This window comes from Marmota flaviventris, chromosome Y, assembly GCF_047511675.1.
Source record: "Marmota flaviventris isolate mMarFla1 chromosome Y, mMarFla1.hap1, whole genome shotgun sequence".
NCBI lineage: Eukaryota > Metazoa > Chordata > Mammalia > Rodentia > Sciuridae > Marmota > Marmota flaviventris.
Genome location: NC_092519.1, coordinates 2,133,010 through 2,152,382, shown reverse-complemented (window position 1 = coordinate 2,152,382; position 19,373 = coordinate 2,133,010). Strand labels below are relative to the sequence as shown.

The window sequence follows — 19,373 nt, the reverse complement described above, 5'->3', positions numbered from 1 at the left end:
GCTCTACCACTGAGCCACAACCCCAGCCCACATACAAACTTTTTAATCACGTACAGGTTCTTGTGCTTCAATTATAGTTCCATAAATTAAGCATGAAACTCTTTTCATGGATGAAAACAACTTTGAAAAAGATAAAGCTTAAAGATATTTGTAGGAGGAGCCATGTTGCTTAAAACTTCTCCATGAACAATGAATGCTCCATTTTCTTGCCAGCACATGAGGCAGACCACTCCCAATGGCTTACTCTACCCCAAATTTCTTAAGTGGGCTGATTGGTTCTGGATTTGTTCTTTCAATCACCATTACTTTCCTAGGGATGATAGAGTGAGTTCTTTAGCCCTTCTGAGAGCCATTAGTTGCTTACATAATAGGGTATGGAGTAACAAACACCACTATGAGGTCAGTGTTCCTCAGGTGACTCCTTGTATATTTTTTGAGATACTGCCACTCACATGCCTCACCTTATACAGTTTCTGGAAATCTACATACTAAAGCCATACACAAATAGGGAGAAACATGAAGTCCTTTTCGCCTTGCCTGTGGGATCAAGTATAAAGAGGAAGTTTGTCTTCAGTCCTCAGTCCTCACTTTGTCTTTATCCTTCAATGTGTGGATAACAATTTATCTTTTGAACTCCAACTCCACAGATCCCACATCTCTCCCTTCTCAAACACCTACTTCTACCTTTTATTTGTTCCCACTCCAGCATCAGAGGCTCACAGAGATACACATCTTTTCACATCAGATTGATTTTATTTTCACCACCATTAATGTTAGTAACCTGTGGTAAAATTGAGCCATTTCTTAGCTGCCAGACCTCTGGACACTCTGCAGATTTTTCTGAGGTCTCTGGCCCCACTCAATTACTTGCTGTCCAGATCATCACTTGAAATGCTGGAGGTTTCTGGGGTATTTTCCATTTCTGGCTCTCTATTCAGTTTTTCATTTAGCCGATGATAATGAACAAAGAGTATTGTTCCTTTAGTTTTCTTAGATTTTTTCAGAGATGTGGAAGGCTTTTCTGAGTCTCTTTTGCTTGAATTATTTTGAAGTGTTTTTTTACCCTTATTGGTGGACTTTAGTATCTGTAAGGACAACAGAGAGGCCATAAGGGCATTGGTTTGGGAAAAGAAGATAGGATATACATGTGAAGTAGGGGTTTGTGCCAGATGAAAAATAAATAGGAGTCTTAGGTCGTGGGGAATGAATGCAGAAAGGAGAAGCTTGGGTTGGGTTATCTTACCTTGCTGCCTCTTCCGCATCTGGAGTGATGATAGGAAGTCTTCATATTCTTTCTTTCTTTCATCGATGATGTTGACTGGGCCATATCTGCATTAGGCTTCTGTGATTTCTTGGTTGCCTTAGCCATACTGAAGCCTCCCAGTGGTCTTCTGAAGAGCTGTAAGGATCCTAGGCATATATGTCCTCCCAAGACAATGAAGGGCCACACCCTTCAGCCTTCATTGGCCAGCAAGTTACTCCCCAGCCAATGAGGACTAAGGAGGAGGTTAGACCTCACAAAGCACTCTCTCTGACACTTCTGTACATGAAGAGGCTAGGGAGGTTGCTAGGGAAACCAGGCTATAGCTTAGATATTGCAAATCAACACTCTTGGCACTTCTGGGATGTGGGGGAGAGGAGATGCTAGGAAGGCAAAAATGATCTGGTTGGGCAAAGGAGACTTTTCTTTAATATACCTGAAAGAGCCACCCCACCCTAATTCTTATATAGTGTTCAATAGTGGTAGTACAGGTGGTAGAGATCTTCCTCTACCAAAGTATTCCCCAAAGCTACTCCTACAAACTCATTCTGCTATCTTTCCCTTAGCCATTAGTTAGTATTTTGGATAATGTACCTAAAATCCATCCAAAAGTAATATGGTTATATTTTTCTTTAATTATCAGAAGATATGTGAATAATGCTACAAACAAGACATATTCCCATTAATGGATATCAATATACTTACTGCATTTGGCATTAAAGGCTGCCAATTTTTAAAATTGTTTTCTTCCAGGCCTTCAACTTATAGGAAAGGAATAAAATTAACTACCCACTGATGAAAATTGCATTTTATCCTTATTTTTATTCTATTTTTGGAGCCTGGTCACATTATCATCATTGAGTTTTGCAAGATTCCTTCTCTTTTATTCAAATTTTTCTTTCTTCTTAGAATCTAGCACTAGTTCCCTTCTCAACAATAGAATTATTATTTTATATTTGAATTCTGTCCTTGTATATGGCCTTGTTAAATGTATGTTTGAATGTACCATAACTGGTTTCTGTGTTTTGTAGCAGCATAGTCAGGTTCTAATGAAGGTTGGTTTCCGGGTTACGTCTTCATATGCTTTCTTTGGTGGATGCATACAGAAGGAGAGATTTAGGGGTCTTCCTCTTTTAATAAGGGCATTAATCTGAGACACAGCCCTCATGACCAAATTTAATTATCTCCTATCTCCAATTACCATCACATTAATGATAAGGGTATTAACATGTGAATTTTGGGAGGCACATTCAGTCCAAAGCAATAATTTTACTAAATATTGCCACATTGTTTTCTAGAATATATCAGTCCACCTTCCCAACAGATTTGTACTTTATGTTTCCCTACACAATCATCAATTTTTTATTTAGAATGCAGCTTCTCATAGGATCTCAGTGATCTTAACCAATTGATGTTTATACCCTTGTGTAATCCATTTCAGTTGAATGGCATGAGTATGGGCTGTATCTAGAGATTTGCTTCTAATAGCTAAAATCCTACAAAAGTAATGGAATGCCATTAACATCATCAATTTTATCTTTGCTAGAACACTTTCTTGGTAGCAATCTCTCTTGCACATGTGCTTTCTCATTTTTATTAAAACATATTATGAAATGCTCAATAAAGAGGCCCACATTTTAAGGAATACCTTAGGAGGAACTGAGTCCTCAGCAAAATAAACTGCAGAGCACTGAATCCAAATAACAGCTACTTGATTTAATTAGGAAGAGGATCCTTCCCAGTTGAGCCTTGGGATAATTCACCCTTATAAAACAGACCCAGAGCTAGAGGACAACCAATCTGAACCCAGATTCTTGACTCATAGAAACTATGAGATAATTTCTTATTAATAATATTTCTCAGTTCTACAAATATCTCAGGGGTTCCCTCACATGTGAAATCTAGAAAAGAAAAGCCTAAAGGTAGCTGTCGGTTGTGATTTTCGATATGTACCCAAGTGGACCTGCTAATAGTTTATTCCTGAAATGTCCAAATCCCTTAACATATGAAAGAGCTGAATTCACCTTTCATCTGTGAAAGGAGAATGAATCAGAAGGGACTGAATGAATTTAACAAATTCCTGTCACATGCTGGGGAGAAGTGACTGAGGAACCAAAAGGGGGCTATATATGTTCAAAATTAAGCTAGAATGAAGAAGAGTCTTCATTCTGACTGGAGTGAAATGATATCTTAGAGTAGTTTTGATTGCATTTTCTGATTGCTAGAGATGATGAGCATTTTTTCATATATTTGTTGATTGTTTATCCTCTTCTTAAAAGCAGCATACTACAGGGTCATAGCCACATCAATGTTTATAGCAGCACAATTCTCAATAGCTAAACAGTGGACCCAGCGTAGATGCCCTTCAGTGGATGAATGGATAAAAAAAAAAATGTGTCATATATACACAATGGGATATTACTCAGCACTAAAAGAGAATAAAATCATGGCAGAGCTGAGGTCTTGTTTTTGTGGCACAACAAACATGAAGATATTTGATTGCTTCCTTTGGAAAGGCAAATTGCACATAGTTGCCCCTCTGGAATCTGCATAGAGGTACAAAGCAAAGCAGTTGCCAGCGGTACTGTTCTTTTCCTGTACACTGAAACAGTCCTGGTATATTAAAGAAAATGAATTTTCATCATTAACTTGGTAGAACTTAATGAGTATCATATAATTATCTGAGTGCTTACAAAATGAGTACTTTGTCAGCTAAGCTGAGATCGGTGTCCATTATGCAGTTTTATACAGTAACATTGAGACAGCATTACTGTGCTATGTGCAGAAGATCTCAGATATATGCATAGAACTTACCTACATATATGTTTTTTTGAGGGATGGAGGGAGGAAAGTGGGAAGAGAGGGGGAGGGGCAGGGGCTGTGAGAGAGGGGAAGGGAGAGGGAGACAGAGAGAGAGAGAGAGAGAGAGAGAGAGCGAGAGAGAGAGAGAGAGAGAGAGAGAGAGAGAGAGAATCCAAGAAAAACCTGGAAAAATAAACTTCATAAGAGAGAATGGCTAAACCAAACAAACAAAAATCAAAGGAAAACAACCCACAGAATGTCGGTAGTTATATAAGTTAGCTAGGTTGCAGAATGTTCCTTTATTGGGCTGCAGCTCATATTTTTACATCATTAGATTCTTGTTATCCATTCTGACCAGAATGTCATTGAAGTACTGTTCTTCAATGCTCAGTACATTATATTGGTATATTTGACATCTCATTATTGGTGATTTTAACTTTTATCACCTGAGTAAGATGGAGTTTATTGAAGTTTTCCATTATAAAGATACTGTTTTGATTTTTTTCACCAATAAAGGTCCAAAGGAAGTAATATCAGACTATGTTAATACTTCAATTTTAGTTGCATTTTTGACAGAGCATCCATTGATGATTTTTGACAGCATAGATTTTAACTTGTATTGATATTTTGTTTTACAAAATATTTTTCCTATTTTTCTCACTGCTTCTTCATTTTTAGGTTATAAGTATAATATAATAAGCAGCTTTCCCATCAATGACATTTATTTATTTGCTTACTTATTCAATATGAATATTGATATTAATAAATAAGCAAACGGACTCATAGATTCTTATATATTGGTTATAACTCGTTATTGTTACTATTTGCTTGATGTTCATATAGTACCACCAGCTTGGCTGTAGGGAGTACTTTAGTTATCAGTACTTTTTTCATCTCACATAACTTACCCTTCTTTGATCATTTCCATATTGGCAAGAACTTTTAGAAAATATCAAGAACATGGATAAAATGAATGTATGAAGGGCCTTTCCAACTTAAATTAAGAACAAAGAAAAATTGAATGTAATATACATACATAGGTTGAATCTTAATCAAGATTTTTTTTTTTTTTTTTTTTTTTTGCTAAGGGATGAATTTTAAATATTTAACAAAATGTTAATAATTGTAGAATTTTATTAATATTAATGTACTTGTGTTTTCAATCATACTGTACTTATATAAGGGCATGTCCTGGTTCACAACATACAGATACTAGTATACTAATTGTAATGAGACAGCCTACCTGTGACTCAACATTTAGTGACCATAAAGAAGATATGGACATACTATGTACTATTTTTTAAGCTTTTATATAAATGTGAATTTATATAACAACAGCAACAACAATAATTACAACAACAATAATTATAACAAAACATAAGTTCTGAGGTACCAGGTCTGGTTGAAAGCCAGAGATACACATGGATATGTAGCTCCATAGGCAAATATGGTCCCTCAGAACAGGAACATGCACAACTTTCAAAGTGATTGGTTCTGGGCTAGATTATAACTGTAGAGCACAACCACCTTGATACACAAGAAATTTTGTTTTAGTGTTTATTTATTTACTGACTTGGCTTATTATTTACTTACTAGTTTTGTTATATACAAGGTTTTGAGAAATAAAAATAAGATAAAATATAAACTCTATTTCTGCTTAGGAAAAACCAAAACTGAATAGTAAAAATTGTTTTGTTTTGTTTTTGATACTGAGGATTGAACTCGGGGATACTCAACCACTGAACCACATCCCCAGCCCTATTTTGTATTTTAGTTAGAGATAGGCTCTTACTGGGTTGCTCAATGCCTCACCATTGCTGAGGCTGGCTTTGAACTCACCATCCGCATGCTTCAGCATCTCAAGCCATTGGGCTTACAGGGGTGTGCAACCTAACAAAATTTTAATGCTTATCTTAGAGCTACCATAGATAAATTTCTTAATAGTTCTTAATTTCAAATTCTGCATAATGTGTTAAGAGGTAATATTTTTTCTTCTTCATGAGAAATATAAATTTAAGACAGAATGGTCTAGGTTCTGTTATAATAATGAGACAAATAACACTTCGTAAATGAAAGTCATATATGATCAAATATTAAGCAAATAAAATAAAAGATTAAAATAAAATTTAATAAATTTATTTTACTTTTAATTTAAAAATCTTGAGCATAATTGTATTCCTGAATATCTTTGTTTCCCCAAACTTGTATATTTCTTAGAATAGTTACTTTTGCTAGACAATATTTGATGTATGATATTATAAATGTCTTTAACACAGACAGTTTGCCAAAAATATAGATCACTTGGCAACTGTTCCATTTGTTGTAACTATCAAAAATGACATTTTTTGACACTTAAAAATTATTCTACCTCATTCAGAATGATGCAAAGGCATTCAATCTTGAAGTTGAAAGCCATACATGTAATTAGTATACAAAGTGGATCCCACTTATCCTCAGCTTTAGAACCAGAGTTAAATTATGTCAATTGTTAAGAGTCTAGGTCATTAAGAAGGATGTTTTTCCTCTAACACACAATCTGAGATATAAAAGTTCCCATGGTTAGTATATAAGACATTTGCAAATCCTATAAATTCAGACTTAAAATATTTTTCTGCAGATGTGATTTATATATTTAATCAAGCCTGGGGGTAGAATATCTATATCTTAGATTATATTTCAAATGGGATGTGATGAAGATATGTATTATATGGTCAATTCGTATTGTTAGCATAATGAATTCCTCAGAGTACTTCTCAAAAGAGTATAATTTTAAAATAGATTGTATCACCTGTTAAGAATAAAGCAATTAGGGTTGCTTTTCTTACCAAGAATTTAATAGTTAGCCAAGTATATATATAGGAAAACCATCAGACTGGAAAAAAATTTAAGATAGAACACACATAGTAGCCTCTAAATTTGACATTTATGAATGATTCATCAGGGTAAATAAAATTAAAATAATATGACCTTCCATTAACTGCTATAAGATCATACAATAGTAAATAGTGTTCTATAGCAATACAAAATTGACTTGAATGCAATATAAAACTTGAATGAAGGGGCTTGTGGCTCAGTGGTAGAGTGCTTGTCTAGCAAGTGTAAGGCTCTGGGTTTAATTCTCAGCACCACATATAAATAAATGAATAAAATAGAGGTACATCAACAACTAAAATATAAACCGAAAAAATCATTGCAATATATAAAATTATTTTGAAACCTATGGTACTGCTGATAACACACTGTAGGCCACACACTGCATTGGGTTGAGCTCTACGTTGTAGGCATGAACCCTGTGATAAATACTAAAACATATTTTATGTTATGAATGGTACAAAAAAGATGACTCTTTGTGTCCTATAAATTAAGAAAATAAGGCAATGGTCATGAGTAAAAGGAAATGAATACTTGGACTTCAACATAAGCACAGGGTTCTGTATCACTGACAGTCTACCTAAAAGAAAGAATTACAGAATGTAACTGGTGTTCAATGAGGTTTCCATAAGATACTTAAAGAAGGATTTGGAAGGCTTTGTGAGGGCTATTAGAGACATGGATCACTTCTGTTGCCTCAAAAGGAAAGTCGGGGTCATTTGGCCAAATAAAGAAATCCTTCCAAATCTTTTTTTTTTTTTCCAGTTGTAAAGGGACACAATACCATTATTTTTAATTAATTATTTACTTTATGTGGTACTGAGGATCAAACCCAGTGCCCCACAGGAGGTGCATGCAAGTGCTCCAACACAGAGCCACAATCCCAGCCCCTCCAAACATATTTTTCCCCCTGTGGAACACTATTAATTGGGAATATCTCTACAAATGGAAAAAATAAAGTGTAAAAATAAATCACTCTGCACATAGACTTTTCTGACCATGAATACTGCGTTTTCCACACATCAAAATATATTTTATGCAAAACACCAGCCAAAAAAAGAATTCATGTCATTAAATGAGATTAAATGAGATTTGATAGTTAAACATAATATGCAAAATACATTAAAATTATAAAAATATAAGAGTAAAAACTGAAGTGAAAAACAGTGGATAAAGAAATTTGCCAAAAAAAAAAAAAAAAAAAAAAAAGATTGCTGAGAGCTTGATGATATATGCAAACCTCAAGGTAGAGCTGTTAAGCATCAGAAAGAGAGGGGTGTGGGTTGGCAGATATCGGGAAGAAACCGCAAGAGAAAATTAAGTTATCACATTGTAAACAATGAAAACAGAAGTACTGAAAACGGTAAAAGCATAGAGTACCTGCTACAGAGTGCTATGAAAACAAACACAAAGTAAAATGAGTTTTAAGAAATTATTAAATATATATATATATATATATATATATATATATATATATATATATATATATATACAGAGAGAGAGAGAGAGAGAAGAGAGAGAGAGAGAGAGAGACAGACATCTGCACAAAGCTTGATAGTTCTTTGAATACATACATACATACATATATATATATATGTATGTATATATATAATGTAGTTACTGGAAAGGACAAAATAGCAAATTGAACAGAGGAAAAACAACAACAACAAATCAAAACTAAAGGAAATCTGAAACTACAGGGAAAAAGGGATACTGTTTTCAGGATATATTGCCAAAAAAGTGAAGAAGGTTTGGGTCACTCTGAATTATTTCATAATAAAAAATGAACTTCCAAGATACACAAACTTTAAAGTTTACAGTCATAAACATGTAGCAATCAACAAGAAAAAATGAAGATTAGTTCAAAATTCCCCATAAGTATACAAAACTAAAAAAAAAAAAACAAAAAACACTCACTTCCTGTGAGGAAACTAACTTTTTTTTTTTTACTCAGACTGTCATTTACTTATGAATAAACCTTTATATATTTTTCATTGATAAACACAAAGAGAACTTATTCTTGGATGTCCTTAAAGACACTACTGGATGACAGGCTATCATGAGTTGCTGTACTTCAGTCACATTCTCAGGGTCCATTTCTAATTCTTTTTCTCTTTCTACTTATACCACATTCCTTACTTCAGTGAAGTCCATAAGGGTTATGATTATCTTCTTCCAAAGTCCTGTTAATGTTGATATTTTTACCTCATCCTATGAGTCACTAATAATAAGATCTAGAATGTGAATTGTTTCTAGAATCTTTTCAATTTACTTGGCCCAGATCCATCAGAAAAATCACTATGGCTGCTACAGCATTACAAAATGTATTTCTTAAACATCAGTTCCTGGCGATTGAAATTGCTGCTTGATCCATGCATTGCAGAATGGATATCTTGATAGCAGATATGCAAAGAAATACTCTCATTGTGCAACTTTATCATAGCTCCTGGGAATTTTCCTTTTTGAACAGTAAGTACCAACAGTGAAATTAGCATCTGTTTTTTTTTTAATTTTTTATTGTTGGTTTTTCAAAACATTACATAGTTCTTGATATATAATATTTCACACTTTGATTCAAGTGGGTTATGAACTCCCATTTTTACCCCATATACAGATTGCAGAATCACATCAGTTACACATCCATTGATTTACATATTGCCATACTTGTGTGTGTTGTATTCTGCTGCCTTTCCTATCCTCTACTATCCACCCTCCCCTCCCCTCCCCTCTTCTCTCTCAACCCCCTCTACTGTCATTCATTTCTCCCCCTTGTATTATTTTTCCCTTTCCCCTCACTTCCTCTTGTATGTACTTTTGTATAACCCTGAGGGTCTCCTTCCATTTCCATGCAATTTCCCTTCTCTCTCCCTTTCCCTCCCACCTCTCATCCCTGTTTAATGTTAATCTTCTTCTCATGCTCTTCGTCCCTACTCTGTTCTTGGTTACTCTACTTATATCAATGAAGACATTTGGCATTTGTTTTTTAGGGATTGGCTAGCTTCACTTAGCATAATCTGCTCTAATGCCATATTTCACTTATTTAGTAGTTCACTATTAATTTCTCTGGGGCTTTGAAAACTTAGTTCAGATATGAAAATCACCTAATTGTAAATATGGGGTGGATAAAGTTCAGCAACTCTAAATATTCTTTCTTTATAGCCATATATGTGGTGCTGAGAATTAAACCCAGAGCCTTACACTTGCTAGGCAAGCACTCTACCACTGAGCCACAAGCCCCTTCATTCAAGTTTTATATTGCATTCAAGTCAATTTTGTATTGCTATAGAACACCATTTACTATTGTATGATCTTATAGCAGTTAATGGAAGGTCATATTATTTTAATTTTATTTACCCTGATGCATCATTCATAAATGTCAAATTTAGAGGCTACTATGTGTGTTCCATCTTAAATTTTATTCCAGTCTGATGGTTGTCCTATATACATACTTGGCTAACTATTAAATTCTTGGTAAGAAAAGCAACCCTAATTGCTTTATTCTTAACAGGTGATACAATCTATTTTAAAATTATACTCTTTTGAGAAGTACTCTGAGGAGTTCATTATGCTAACAATACGAATTGACCATATAATACATATCTTCATCACATCCCATTTGAAACTATAATCTAAGATATAGATATTCTACCTACAGGCTTTATTAAATATATAAATCACATCTGCAGAAAAATATTTTAAGTCTGAATTTATAGGATTTGCAAATGTCTTATATACTAACCATGGGAACTTTCATATCTCAGATTGTGTGTTAGAGGAAAATACATCCTTCTTAATGACCTAGACTCTTAACAATTGACATAATTTAACTCTGGTTCTAAAGCTGAGGATAAGTGGGATCCACTTTGTATACTAATTACATGTATGGCTTTCAACTTCAAGATCAAATGCCTTTGCATCATTCTGAAAGAGGTAGAATAATTTTTAAGTGTCAAAAAATTGTCATTTTTGATAGTTACAACAAATGGAACAGTTGCCAAGTGATCTATATTTTTGGCAAACTGTGTTAAAGACATTTATAATATCATACATCAAACATTGTCTAGCAAAAGTAACTATTCTAAGAAATATACAAGTTTGGGGAAACAAAGATGTTCAGGAATACAATTATGCTCAAGATTTTTAAATTAAAAGTAAAATAAATTTATTAAATTTTAATTCAATCTTTTATTTTATTTGCTTAATATTTGATCATATATGACTTTCATTTACAAAGTGTTATTTGTCTCATTATTATAACAGAACCTAGACCATCTGTCTTAAATTTATATGTCTCTTGAAGAAGAAAAAATATTACCTCTTAACACATAATACAGAATTTGGAATTAAGAACTATTAAGAAATTTATCTGTGATAGCTCTAAGATAAGCATTAAAATTTTGTTAGGTTGCACACCCCTGTAAGCCCAATGGCTTGAGATGCTGAAGCATGCGGATGGTGAGTTCAAAGCCAGCCTCAGCAATGGTGAGGCATTGAGCAACCCAGTAAGAGCCTATCTCTAACTAAAATACAAAATAGGGCTGGGGATGTGGTTCAATGGTTGAGTATCCCCGAGTTCAATCCTCAGTATCAAAAACAAAACAAAACAATTTTTACTATTCAGTTTTGGTTTTTCCTAAGCAGAAATAGAGTTTACATTTTATCTTATTTTTATTTCTCAAAACCTTGTATATAACAAAACTAGTAAGTAAATAATAAGCCAAGTCAGTAAATAAATAAACACTAAAACAAAATTTCTTGTGTATCAAGGTGGTTGTGCTCTACAGTTATAATCTAGCCCAGAACCAATCACTTTGAAAGTTGTGCATGTTCCTGTTCTGAGGGACCATATTTGCCTATGGAGCTACATATCCATGTGTATCTCTGGCTTTCAACCAGACCTGGTACCTCAGAACTTATGTTTTGTTATAATTATTGTTGTTGTAATTATTGTTGTTGCTGTTGTTATATAAATTCACATTTATATAAAAGCTTAAAAAATAGTACATAGTATGTCCATATCTTCTTTATGGTCACTAAATGTTGAGTCACAGGTAGGCTGTCTCATTACAATTAGTATACTAGTATCTGTATGTTGTGAACCAGGACATGCCCTTATATAAGTACAGTATGATTGAAAACACAAGTACATTAATATTAATAAAATTCTACAATTATTAACATTTTGTTAAATATTTAAAATTCATCCCTTAGCAAAAAAAAAAAAAAAAAAATCTTGATTAAGATTCAACCTATGTATGTATATTACATTCAATTTTTCTTTGTTCTTAATTTAAGTTGGAAAGGCCCTTCATACATTCATTTTATCCATGTTCTTGATATTTTCTAAAAGTTCTTGCCAATATGGAAATGATCAAAGAAGGGTAAGTTATGTGAGATGAAAAAAGTACTGATAACTAAAGTACTCCCTACAGCCAAGCTGGTGGTACTATATGAACATCAAGCAAATAGTAACAATAACGAGTTATAACCAATATATAAGAATCTATGAGTCCGTTTGCTTATTTATTAATATCAATATTCATATTGAATAAGTAAGCAAATAAATAAATGTCATTGATGGGAAAGCTGCTTATTATATTATACTTATAACCTAAAAATGAAGAAGCAGTGAGAAAAATAGGAAAAATATTTTGTAAAACAAAATATCAATACAAGTTAAAATCTATGCTGTCAAAAATCATCAATGGATGCTCTGTCAAAAATGCAACTAAAATTGAAGTATTAACATAGTCTGATATTACTTCCTTTGGACCTTTATTGGTGAAAAAAATCAAAACAGTATCTTTATAATGGAAAACTTCAATAAACTCCATCTTACTCAGGTGATAAAAGTTAAAATCACCAATAATGAGATGTCAAATATACCAATATAATGTACTGAGCATTGAAGAACAGTACTTCAATGACATTCTGGTCAGAATGGATAACAAGAATCTAATGATGTAAAAATATGAGCTGCAGCCCAATAAAGGAACATTCTGCAACCTAGCTAACTTATATAACTACCGACATTCTGTGGGTTGTTTTCCTTTGATTTTTGTTTGTTTGGTTTAGCCATTCTCTCTTATGAAGTTTATTTTTCCAGGTTTTTCTTGGATTCTCTCTCTCTCTCTCTCTCTCTCTCTCTCGCTCTCTCTCTCTCTCTCTCTCTCTCTGTCTCCCTCTCCCTTCCCCTCTCTCACAGCCCCTGCCCCTCCCCCTCTCTTCCCACTTTCCTCCCTCCATCCCTCAAAAAAACATATATGTAGGTAAGTTCTATGCATATATCTGAGATCTTCTGCACATAGCACAGTAATGCTGTCTCAATGTTACTGTATAAAACTGCATAATGGACACCGATCTCAGCTTAGCTGACAAAGTACTCATTTTGTAAGCACTCAGATAATTATATGATACTCATTAAGTTCTACCAAGTTAATGATGAAAATTCATTTTCTTTAATATACCAGGACTGTTTCAGTGTACAGGAAAAGAACAGTACCGCTGGCAACTGCTTTGCTTTGTACCTCTATGCAGATTCCAGAGGGGCAACTATGTGCAATTTGCCTTTCCAAAGGAAGCAATCAAATATCTTCATGTTTGTTGTGCCACAAAAACAAGACCTCAGCTCTGCCATGATTTTATTCTCTTTTAGTGCTGAGTAATATCCCATTGTGTATATATGACACATTTTTTTTTTTATCCATTCATCCACTGAAGGGCATCTACGCTGGGTCCACTGTTTAGCTATTGAGAATTGTGCTGCTATAAACATTGATGTGGCTATGACCCTGTAGTATGCTGCTTTTAAGAAGAGGATAAACAATCAACAAATATATGAAAAAATGCTCATCATCTCTAGCAATCAGAAAATGCAATCAAAACTACTCTAAGATATCATTTCACTCCAGTCAGAATGAAGACTCTTCTTCATTCTAGCTTAATTTTGAACATATATAGCCCCCTTTTGGTTCCTCAGTCACTTCTCCCCAGCATGTGACAGGAATTTGTTAAATTCATTCAGTCCCTTCTGATTCATTCTCCTTTCACAGATGAAAGGTGAATTCAGCTCTTTCATATGTTAAGGGATTTGGACATTTCAGGAATAAACTATTAGCAGGTCCACTTGGGTACATATCGAAAATCACAACCGACAGCTACCTTTAGGCTTTTCTTTTCTAGATTTCACATGTGAGGGAACCCCTGAGATATTTGTAGAACTGAGAAATATTATTAATAAGAAATTATCTCATAGTTTCTATGAGTCAAGAATCTGGGTTCAGATTGGTTGTCCTCTAGCTCTGGGTCTGTTTTATAAGGGTGAATTATCCCAAGGCTCAACTGGGAAGGATCCTCTTCCTAATTAAATCAAGTAGCTGTTATTTGGATTCAGTGCTCTGCAGTTTATTTTGCTGAGGACTCAGTTCCTCCTAAGGTATTCCTTAAAATGTGGGCCTCTTTATTGAGCATTTCATAATATGTTTTAATAAAAATGAGAAAGCACATGTGCAAGAGAGATTGCTACCAAGAAAGTGTTCTAGCAAAGATAAAATTGATGATGTTAATGGCATTCCATTACTTTTGTAGGATTTTAGCTATTAGAAGCAAATCTCTAGATACAGCCCATACTCATGCCATTCAACTGAAATGGATTACACAAGGGTATAAACATCAATTGGTTAAGATCACTGAGATCCTATGAGAAGCTGCATTCTAAATAAAAAATTGATGATTGTGTAGGGAAACATAAAGTACAAATCTGTTGGGAAGGTGGACTGATATATTCTAGAAAACAATGTGGCAATATTTAGTAAAATTATTGCTTTGGACTGAATGTGCCTCCCAAAATTCACATGTTAATACCCTTATCATTAATGTGATGGTAATTGGAGATAGGAGATAATTAAATTTGGTCATGAGGGCTGTGTCTCAGATTAATGCCCTTATTAAAAGAGGAAGACCCCTAAATCTCTCCTTCTGTATGCATCCACCAAAGAAAGCATATGAAGACGTAACCCGGAAACCAACCTTCATTAGAACCTGACTATGCTGCTACAAAACACAGAAACCAGTTATGATACATTCAAACATACATTTAACAAGGCCATATACAAGGACAGAATTCAAATATAAAATAATAATTCTATTGTTGAGAAGGGAACTAGTGCTAGATTCTAAGAAGAAAGAAAAATTTGAATAAAAGAGAAGGAATCTTGCAAAACTCAATGATGATAATGTGACCAGGCTCCAAAAATAGAATAAAAATAAGGATAAAATGCAATTTTCATCAGTGGGTAGTTAATTTTATTCCTTTCCTATAAGTTGAAGGCCTGGAAGAAAACAATTTTAAAAATTGGCAGCCTTTAATGCCAAATGCAGTAAGTATATTGATATCCATTAATGGGAATATGTCTTGTTTGTAGCATTATTCACATATCTTCTGATAATTAAAGAAAAATATAACCATATTACTTTTGGATGGATTTTAGGTACATTATCCAAAATACTAACTAATGGCTAAGGGAAAGATAGCAGAATGAGTTTGTAGGAGTAGCTTTGGGGAATACTTTGGTAGAGGAAGATCTCTACCACCTGTACTACCACTATTGAACACTATATAAGAATTAGGGTGGGGTGGCTCTTTCAGGTATATTAAAGAAAAGTCTCCTTTGCCCAACCAGATCATTTTTGCCTTCCTAGCATCTCCTCTCCCCCACATCCCAGAAGTGCCAAGAGTGTTGATTTGCAATATCTAAGCTATAGCCTGGTTTCCCTAGCAACCTCCCTAGCCTCTTCATGTACAGAAGTGTCAGAGAGAGTGCTTTGTGAGGTCTAACCTCCTCCTTAGTCCTCATTGGCTGGGGAGTAACTTGCTGGCCAATGAAGGCTGAAGGGTGTGGCCCTTCATTGTCTTGGGAGGACATATATGCCTAGGATCCTTACAGCTCTTCAGAAGACCACTGGGAGGCTTCAGTATGGCTAAGGCAACCAAGAAATCACAGAAGCCTAATGCAGATATGGCCCAGTCAACATCATCGATGAAAGAAAGAAAGAATATGAAGACTTCCTATCATCACTCCAGATGCGGAAGAGGCAGCAAGGTAAGATAACCCAACCCAAGCTTCTCCTTTCTGCATTCATTCCCCACGACCTAAGACTCCTATTTATTTTTCATCTGGCACAAACCCCTACTTCACATGTATATCCTATCTTCTTTTCCCAAACCAATGCCCTTATGGCCTCTCTGTTGTCCTTACAGATACTAAAGTCCACCAATAAGGGTAAAAAAACACTTCAAAATAATTCAAGCAAAAGAGACTCAGAAAAGCCTTCCACATCTCTGAAAAAATCTAAGAAAACTAAAGGAACAATACTCTTTGTTCATTATCATCGGCTAAATGAAAAACTGAATAGAGAGCCAGAAATGGAAAATACCCCAGAAACCTCCAGCATTTCAAGTGATGATCTGGACAGCAAGTAATTGAGTGGGGCCAGAGACCTCAGAAAAATCTGCAGAGTGTCCAGAGGTCTGGCAGCTAAGAAATGGCTCAATTTTACCACAGGTTACTAACATTAATGGTGGTGAAAATAAAATCAATCTGATGTGAAAAGATGTGTATCTCTGTGAGCCTCTGATGCTGGAGTGGGAACAAATAAAAGGTAGAAGTAGGTGTTTGAGAAGGGAGAGATGTGGGATCTGTGGAGTTGGAGTTCAAAAGATAAATTGTTATCCACACATTGAAGGATAAAGACAAAGTGAGGACTGAGGACTGAAGACAAACTTCCTCTTTATACTTGATCCCACAGGCAAGGCGAAAAGGACTTCATGTTTCTCCCTATTTGTGTATGGCTTTAGTATGTAGATTTCCAGAAACTGTATAAGGTGAGGCATGTGAGTGGCAGTATCTCAAAAAATATACAAGGAGTCACCTGAGGAACACTGACCTCATAGTGGTGTTTGTTACTCCATACCCTATTATGTAAGCAACTAATGGCTCTCAGAAGGGCTAAAGAACTCACTCTATCATCCCTAGGAAAGTAATGGTGATTGAAAGAACAAATCCAGAACCAATCAGCCCACTTAAGAAATTTGGGGTAGAGTAAGCCATTGGGAGTGGTCTGCCTCATGTGCTGGCAAGAAAATGGAGCATTCATTGTTCATGGAGAAGTTTTAAGCAACATGGCTCCTCCTACAAATATCTTTAAGCTTTATCTTTTTCAAAGTTGTTTTCATCCATGAAAAGAGTTTCATGCTTAATTTATGGAACTATAATTGAAGCACAAGAACCTGTACGTGATTAAAAAGTTTGTATGTGGGCTGGGGTTGTGGCTCAGTGGTAGAGCACTTGTCTGGCATCTGTGAGGCACTGGGTTTGATCCTCAGCATCACATAATAATTAAATAAAATAAAGGTATTGGGTCCACCTACAACTATTTTTTTAAAGTTCGTATGTTTTATCACACACACACATACTAATCACAATTATAAGAGTGAATATATCCATCATTCCTTAAAATTTCCAAATGCTGTTAGTCCCTTTTGTGATAGTAAAATACCTGAGGATGGGTACTTTATTTTTTAAAAAAAGATTTCACAATTTTGGAAGCTGAAAGTCTGAGATTGGGCAGCCTCACCTAGTTGGCCTCTGATGAGGGCCTTCCTGCTATGTCATAACATGGGCTGATGGCTTCACATGATGAAGGAAGTATGTGTGTGTGTATGTGAGAGGTAAATCACATGGAAAGAGAGAAACAGAGTAGGAAAGGGTCAAAATTGCTCCTTTATAACATCTCTTCTCTCATGGAAACAAATTCAGTCCTACAATCAGCATGATGAGCATTAGTATCTTCAGAGGGGTGATTATTAAAGGGGTGATCATCTCCCACTAGGCCCCACCTCTTAAAGTTGTCTTCCAACCTTTCAATACCAAATATACTGGGGACCAAACCATATTCAAACTACAGCATGCTTCTTGGCAATATCTCCCTCCTACCCCTCCCTGTACCCCCATCTCCAGGTAACTACTGTCTTGCTTGTGGCCACTATCAGTTTCCATTTTCTAGAGGTTTATAAAAATGGAGTCATGAAATATATACTCTTTTTTTCATCTAGCCTCTTAGAAAATTCTTCTCACCCCTCAAAAATCTTTTATTGTTTTAATTTCTAAAAGATGCCTGCAGTCAGTAAGTTTTTTTTTAAGTTATAGTTGGACACAAAGCCTTCATTTTATTTATTGAATTTTATGTGGTGCGGAGGATTGAACTTAGTGCCTCACGTGCTAGGCGAGTGCTCTATCACTGAGCCACAACCCCAGCCCTGCTAATAAGTTTTAAATGTGTATATATAAGGTACAAAAAGGACATTATTAGCACTTGTACATTAATTATCAGATATATTATGTGAGGGAATTAATGTGGAGAAATTCTTGTTATACTATTAACCTTAGATATCATGTAATTAAGTTACTGCTTTCCTTTCTAAAGTAAGTTCCTCAGGATCTAGTATGGCTTGCAGTGCATTTCAGGCCACTATTCTGTGGTCTTGTATGACACATGTATTCTAGCACTTAAACAGCTGTTTCTAAATAAACATTGATAGCACGGTGATTGTAAAATAAAAGCAATAATATAAAAGAAATTAATTTCTTATGTGCTGTCATTTCATGAAGAGTTTATTTGTGCTCATGCTTAAATCAGTAAATCAAAGTGCAAATGAGAGTTTAAGTTCTTACATGATTTATGCGTGTACTTTGATGAAGTTGAATTATATCTTTAAAAGTAAATTTATTCTTGTTTAATTGTTCAATGTTTATTTAAAAAATATTAAATGTAACACCATATGGATGATTTATTAGTTGACTAGATTGTACCTTTTGCTTTTCTATCCATTATTACTTCTTGTTTAAATTCATGATTATTATTCTTCTATTGAAGAGTGAGCATTTAAAAACATTGGCCACTTAGAGTTTAATATGTCATTTATGCCAATGGTTAACAATATTTTTCATCATATTTTGCTCCTAGGATATGACTGTTTTTATTTTGAACATCTTTATTTAGATATAATTGACATGTAATAAATTACATGTAATAAATTGCACATAAAATAATAAATTAGATTTAACATTTCACCTGTAAAACCATCACCATTATTAAAAAAAAAAAAAAAAAAAAAAAAAAAAAAAAAAAAAAAAGAATATTATCATTACCTAAACAGTTTCCTCAAACCACTTCCCCAAGCCCTGTCCATTGCCATACAAGCACTGATCAGCTTTCTGGATCTGTAGATTAGTTTATATTTTCTAGAGTTTTATATAAATGGAATCACAATTTGTACTTTTGTATGGTTCTTTCACTCAGTGAAAATTGAGAGTCATCAATATTATTGAGTACATCTACATTACAAGATTTGCATATATTATGATTTTAAGTAGCATTA

At 34.4% G+C, this 19,373-nt stretch overlaps 2 protein-coding genes across 2 annotated transcripts; one reads left to right on the top strand and one right to left on the bottom strand.

Annotated features, from left to right (window-relative positions):
- Positions 1 to 863: 863 nt before the first annotated feature.
- LOC139703532 (uncharacterized protein CXorf51A-like) lies at positions 864 to 1,369 on the bottom strand. Its single transcript, XM_071607035.1, has 2 exons — positions 1,244 to 1,369; positions 864 to 1,085 (listed from the first exon to the last, which is right to left on the bottom strand). The coding sequence occupies exons 1-2, from the start codon at positions 1,367 to 1,369 to the stop codon at positions 864 to 866; spliced, it is 348 nt and encodes a 115-aa protein (XP_071463136.1).
- Positions 1,370 to 15,909: 14,540 nt separating this feature from the next.
- On the top strand, positions 15,910 to 16,415 carry LOC139703531 (uncharacterized protein CXorf51A-like). Its single transcript, XM_071607033.1, has 2 exons — positions 15,910 to 16,035; positions 16,194 to 16,415. The coding sequence occupies exons 1-2, from the start codon at positions 15,910 to 15,912 to the stop codon at positions 16,413 to 16,415; spliced, it is 348 nt and encodes a 115-aa protein (XP_071463134.1).
- Positions 16,416 to 19,373: the final 2,958 nt, after the last annotated feature.

Bases quoted from the DNA above. Each gene is read 5' to 3' on its own strand.
- LOC139703532 (XM_071607035.1), bottom strand. From the start codon at position 1,369: ATGGCTAAGGCAACCAAGAAATCACAGAAGCCTAATGCAGATATGGCC. The intron at 1,086-1,243 runs GTAAGATAACCC...TTGTCCTTACAG, and splicing joins GATGCGGAAGAGGCAGCAAG to ATACTAAAGTCCACCAATAA.
- LOC139703531 (XM_071607033.1), top strand. From the start codon at position 15,910: ATGGCTAAGGCAACCAAGAAATCACAGAAGCCTAATGCAGATATGGCC. The intron at 16,036-16,193 runs GTAAGATAACCC...TTGTCCTTACAG, and splicing joins GATGCGGAAGAGGCAGCAAG to ATACTAAAGTCCACCAATAA.